This window comes from Haliotis asinina, chromosome 1 (genome assembly GCF_037392515.1).
Source record: "Haliotis asinina isolate JCU_RB_2024 chromosome 1, JCU_Hal_asi_v2, whole genome shotgun sequence".
Classification (NCBI taxonomy): Eukaryota; Metazoa; Mollusca; class Gastropoda; order Lepetellida; family Haliotidae; genus Haliotis; species Haliotis asinina.
In genome coordinates, this window is record NC_090280.1 from 54,944,857 (window position 1) to 54,951,638 (window position 6,782).

Below are 6,782 nucleotides of genomic sequence, written 5' to 3' on the forward strand. Positions count from 1 at the left end.
ATCAAAAGTTTAGACACACTAGTGTAAATGTTGCCACTTACGTCAGTCAGCTGTTCTAAACTAGATTTGGCATAATATTCCATACTGTTCAAAGTGGACTGTTCATGAGTGCCCCGTTAAGTAAACAAACAAACAAATATATTTTTATTGCTTTTCACCATGTTTCTGTTTAACTACTTGACCCCTCATTTCATGTTATTACCCCAAGCGCTTTGTTTTCTTCTAACGTCTTATCCCAATGACCTTGATGTGATACAGTTTACTAAACATCAAGGCATTAAGACAATCGAGTGATTGACATCATGAACATCGATCCACCGAATTTGAATACGATGACATGCATTCAACCAAGCCTCCGAGCATAATCATCCACACTCGCCTTTTTCGACAAGCATGCATAGTTCGATAGAAACCAATTTTCGCACCAGTAATTCCCACCTTGTGGGGAACGTTCGACTTCTATTTCCCAAGTCCTTGTACAGTAGTGTACTGCTCATCATGGTTCAAAGGGTGTTGTATTCGTGTGGCATGCTGTACATGAAAGGAAAGGGTTTGAATCCAAGTGTCGTCATTGTTATAAACTCCTAATCACATCTGGCAGTTCCATTTATTTGAAGACCAAATATTATAACAGGTCACGTTGACATTAATTTTTACTCACTAAACCATTGTGCCGAAAGAGGTGTTTGCGCATGTATGCTTATGGAAACGAATAAGAGAACACATGAAAGTATAAGAGTTCCTTAATTCTCTTCCAGGTGTCTTCATAAGGTGTGCCTTGCACTTTGCACTTATACTTTCATGTGTTCCCTCATTCGTTTCCATGAGTATATACCTCTTCAGGGTTGCACGTGAGCATGTTAGGTGGTGGTGTGTTTGGATAAAGGGCACAATCCATTCCTCTGAACAGCGGGGTAACCTGATGGTTCAAGCGTTCGCTCGTCACAGCGAAATCCGTCCATTCCACACACACGGGTACAATGTATGAAGTCCTTTTCTGTTGTCCCAAACAATGATATTGACGGAATATTGCTAAAAGAGAAGTAAAACCATGCTCACTAAGTATGATCGTGTTTGTGACAGTGGTACAATTTTTTCATGTACATCCATTAGTTGCGATGACAGATGTGTGTGTATCTTGGTAACCCCTTGTTCATGATACTGGATGGTATCTTGGTAACCCCTTGTTCATGATGCTGGAAGGTATCTTGGTAGCCCCTCGTTCATGATGCTGGATGGTATCTTGGTAACCACTCGTTCATGATGCTGGAAGGTATCTTGGTAACCACTCGTTCATGATGCTGGAAGGTATCTTGGTAACCCCTTGTTCATGATGCTGGAAGGTATCTTGGTAGCCCCTTGTTCATGATGCTGGAAGGTATCTTGGTGACCCCTTGTTCATGATACTGGAAGGTATCTTGGTAACCCCTCGTTCATGATGCTGGAAGGTATCTTGGTAACCCCTTGTTCATGATGCTGGATGGTATCTTGGTAGCCCATTGTTCATGATGCTGGAAGGTATCTTGGTAGCCCCTCGTTCATGATGCTGGATGGTATCTTGGTAACCCCTTGTTCATGATGCTGGATGGTATCTTGGTAACCCCTTTTTCATGATGCTGGAAGGTATCTTGGTAACCCCTTGTTCATGATACTGGAAGGTATCTTGGTAACCCCTTGTTCATGATGCTGGAAGGTATCTTGGTAACCCCTCGTTCATAATGCTGGAAGGTATGTCAGTATACCTTCTAGTGACGATGGTAAATACTGACGTTTATTGACGCTTGTCAATGATAGCCCTAACATTTAAACGCCTCTTGATATACCCTTGCAAATGACAATGGTACAAATGTGTGTTCACATCCGGTTCCTGGAGAGTGAATGTGTATTTTCAGCTAAGATTTGTTTATGTGAGTATGCCCTCATTAGAGATGATGGTAAACATGTAGGTTGGTACACCGTTGTCATGACAATTGTGACTATTTATGCCCACATTGCCTCAATTGTGACAATGGTGACTATTAATGCTCACATCGCCTTATTCGTGACAGTGGTGACTATTTATTCTCACATCGAGTTGTTCGTGACTGTGGTGACTGTTTATACTCACATCGCCTTATTCGTAACGATGGTGACTACTAATGCTTTTACAGTATTGCTCGTGACGATTCTGTAGGTTCATATGTAAATTATAAGCAACAAATTTCCAGCGTGATCTATGCAGTCTATGATTACACGACAAGACTTATCTTGGAGACATCAAGCTTTTTATTACATGACGATGTATCTTTAAACAAAACATAAAATTTCAGTTTTAATGTCACAAAATCGAATTCTTACAACATCATCCCGCAGTCTCCCAAAAAAGAAACGCATACGTGATATTGATGGATGAAACTTCAAGTATTTTTAAAACTTAGTGTTTGATTGTTATACTTTCGCCATAATGATACTAGAAACCGATGCGCTGTACGAAAGCGCGTTTTCGTTTGAAAGTGTCAGCTAGAATGAAAATGTCATGGAGAACAAATGAGTTCGCAATATGCACGCGCAGTTCTGAGGAACTGCGAACAGGGACATTGTATATAAAACCCATTTGTTCACCATAAAGGGACGAATATCGTTATGTCGCGACTCACTGCTGTAAATCGAAACATTCTTGCGTTGCGTTCTTGCGTTGCACGTCATCTGCGACGTGAATACATGTTCACCAAGCACCATCAGTTGTTCACTGGACCGATATCATCATACCAATTCTGCGAAAGATAGGCCTTGAAGTTGTAGACATCGGATTACCGCTGCAGTGCAGCTTAGGTACATCCGGATAATTCATTTGCGTCGGCGCAAACCATTCTTAGTTGCTTACAAGAAAACTCTACTTTGGCCTTTTGCTGCAACGACTACATCGGGTCCATTAGTGGTTCAATGACGCACATGTTAGCAGACAATGAATCTTTTGCACTGTGAAATTTGGCTGGGACTGATCCAGAATTAAGTCAAATTTAATTCAAGCAAAGTTAGCAGATTAACTCATGCCACACCTGACATCTTTCTGATTTCTTCCCAAATCAAGCAACCCTTATGGGTTATTGATACTTGCTCTTTGGAAACGATAAATTCAGCAGAAGACTTACTTAAGGAAATTGAACGGTATATTCCTCACTCAAACATTTCCAGAAGAAACAATAATTTTGAAAGCGATGTTTCCACTCTTCCTAGTATTTCATCGTCAATAACTATTTAACCAAAACATATTGCTGTGTGTGTCGGTATGTCTGTATGTAAGTATGTATATGTGTGTTTGTATGTACGTCTGTGTGCGTGCGTGCGTTTTCTTCTATATGCTTATATAACAGGATGGCAGATTAAATTTGTGACAACACACCTTGGCGTTTCATTTTTGGGAGAATATATTGCAATGAATGGTTAAAACACAAATGTTAAAATACTTTGATTGGGATATACAAAGTATGACAAATATCAGTTTACCAAGCATACTGTCTGGTATACATCTTGCCTCAAATGTCAATTTTCCAAGGAAAAGGATTTTCCAATGTATGCTATGCAGGGTGTAAGAAATGTCAGCTTATTAAGGATACTGTCAAATACATAACATATGGCCAAATGCTCTGAAGCGTCTTTGGGAATTCGTTCACTTAGTGCAGAGAGCACAGGGAACAAAGTACCCACTTTTGTATGGAGGACATGGCAGAGCTCCACACTGACTCTCAACATTGAACAACCAACGTCCGTCATGGCTTTGATAGCCGCCTTCAATGGCGGTTGGTTCTGAATCAAGGCAAATATGCTGAGAATTTCCATTATCATCGTGTTTTGGACCAACCAGGAACCCCCAGTACTCCGTGTCCCAACCTTCCATACACTCGTGTCTTCCGGGAACCAAGATGGCGGATGTTCCGGTGGCACTTAGGCACACAGCGCATGGAGCGTCCTGGTCCGTGAGATCCGTTTTCCAGATCCCTTCATACTCTGCTCCATACAGAAAATTGTAGAGACTCGTGTTTGTGGCGAAGGTTCTGTCAAACTGTGGCTCGGAATGAGTGCACATAATACTGGAACCGGCTCCAACATGGGAATGGTGTCCTCCCACCATGAAACCTGAAACACGTGATATCATAAAAATATTTCAGAGAGTGCAGATTACAGTTTTATTTCCAAATAACCTGTTAGTATCCATTCCTGCATGTGGCAACCAGAAAGAGCAAACCGCTATCTCGGGTTATGATGACGAGCCAAATCAACTCCTAATTGCCAAGCAAACACGGAGTGCCTCAAACCATGGCACCACTGCCATTTTCGCGTAACAATCCCTGTTATTGCACAATGTAATGGCAACTGATAAGTACACCATAACGGCAGCTACATTCAAACCATCAGATCCCTGATATTTTGTGGAAAGCAGATGTGTAAATTCATACCACTGAATGCAAGATAGGATCCTTCCGGGCACCTGTCATGTCCCCATCGTGTGTAGATGGCACCGCCTACAAGAAGTACATACTTGTATATAAACCAATAAAACAACATTAAGTATATATTTGTATATAAACTAACAAAACAACAATGAGTATATACTTATATATAAACCAATAAAACAACATTAAGTATATACTTGTATATAAACTAATAAAACAAAATTTAGTATATACTTGTATATAAGCTGATAACACAACAGCTAGTATATATTTGTATACAAACCAATAGAAAACATGAAGAATATAGGAGTACATAAAACAATAAATTTGTGTTAGGTATATACATGTGCTTGTATATGAATATAAAAACAACAACCTTTGCTATATACTTGTTTATAAACCAATAAAACAGCGTTAAGTACATATCTGTATGTGAGCCAATAAAAACATTAAGCATATACTTGTAAATATACAAAGAAAACAGTGTTAGGTATATATGCTTGTGTATAAATCTAAAATAACGTTTGGTATATACGTGTATATAAACCAATAAAACAGTGTTAAGTACATACCTGTATGTGATCCAATGACAAAAAGTGTATGTTTGTATATGAACCAACAAGTATTAGATACATTCTTGTATATAAAAAAGTAAAACAGCTTTAAGTACATATTTGTATTTAAACCAATAAAACAACGTTAGATCATACTTACAAATAACCCAATTGTGGGACGTAAGGCATACATGTATACTTCTATATAAACCGATACATCAACATTCGATATACACTTACGTTGATAAACACTATACACCTACACTAATGAAACGACGTTGGGTATATAACTGTATATAAACTAACTAAGAAACATGTAAGAAGATACATGTACAGTATTAACCAATAAAAGAACTCTGTGTATGCCTTCTAATTACCAAGATGCAAGTAACGGTATCGAGTTTTCAAATTTCGGAAAAAAACATTTCCATAATCATGTGAAATTGATTTGGTTGAACGAATTCGAATAGACCCAACATCATATATTACCGTTATTATGCCCGTCAGGAGCCATCTTTCACAAACACATGCACGGGAACGTCAATAGTTTCGTTATGTATTTTCTAGAATGGTGACGATGATTGTCATCAAATCTGAAATGTCCTCTTCATTTCCACATTAAAAACTATTTAGACAACTTTACTAAGGACTTGAATGCAATCTTGTTTAAACAACTTTGAACTTGTAGTATTAAAAATATACTGGACAGTATACTCAGTAGTGAAACATAAGCGCCATGCAGGCACTTTCGTTTACAAAAAAACAGTCTAGGTTCGCTCATTTAGACAACCACCTTCGATTATCTGCCATTAGGGGAGATCACTAAGTTAGATGCACATCCAGCAATGTTTGGAATCATTCGATGCTGAAGTATGCCAAATTTGGAGCTTTGGCAGCAAAGCAAACAACTGCAAGAGCATTGTTCACATGAAGGATTGTGAAAGGTCTTGTGGCGTTTCTCTCTTTACCTACAGTGAGTGAATGAGTGGGGTTAGCAATATTCCAGCTATATGGCGTCGGTCTGTAAATAATCGAGTCGGGACCATACAATCCAACGATCAACAAAATGAGCATCGATCTGCGGATTTGGGAACCTATAACGTGTCAAACATGTCATCGAGCCCGACACCCTGATCCCCCTCTTACGACAAGCATGGGTTACTGAAGGCTAATATGCTAACCCGTATCCTCATGGGTATTTACCTGTATAGCTATTATCCAGAAGGCGTTATGTTAACCTACCATGTTTAGTTTTGTTGTCCACGTGTCCACCCGCCATTCCCACCATGTGACGCATGCGAATCTCGGCGCTGTTCATCAGTCTCACGTTCTCACTAAACATGGCCGACATCGCCTCCATCTGCTGTGTCAAGTTCTCGGCCATTGCCTGCGTATCCTGCAAATTGGTCTTCATTTCAGCTGCACTCGGAGCAGTTGAAGCGGACCCTACCATGATGCATACAAGCATAAAGGCAAGAAATCTATAGAAACACGCCATCATTAGTTTAACCGACACCAACTGCAGATGATATGAACTGTCTCAAGCATCTCATGTATTCCATAGTCCAGACAGGTGGGGACGAGTTCACTATACACAGGATGCAGATGATAGGGATATCATTTACGTCATTCATCTCATTTATCGCTAACTGATGTCCGTAGTCCTCTCAGAGATGATCAGATGGACATGAATGCTGTGGTCTCAGTGATGAACATGGCATGAAGGAACTTTTGAAGAATTAGTACAAGACGTTAAGCCGTCGACTGGCAGTTTTCATCAGTTGAGAATGTGGGA

The 6,782-nt window shown here is 39.7% G+C and overlaps 1 protein-coding gene across 1 annotated transcript; it reads right to left on the bottom strand.

Annotated features, from left to right (window-relative positions):
• Positions 1-2,242: 2,242 nt before the first annotated feature.
• On the bottom strand, positions 2,243-6,549 carry LOC137294382 (uncharacterized). The gene is made up of 3 exons (XM_067825388.1): positions 6,230-6,549; positions 4,437-4,502; positions 2,243-4,116 (listed from the first exon to the last, which is right to left on the bottom strand). The coding sequence occupies exons 1-3, from the start codon at positions 6,486-6,488 to the stop codon at positions 3,650-3,652; spliced, it is 792 nt and encodes a 263-aa protein (XP_067681489.1). The 5' UTR covers positions 6,489-6,549; the 3' UTR covers positions 2,243-3,649.
• Between the last annotated feature and the right edge of the window lie 233 nt (positions 6,550-6,782).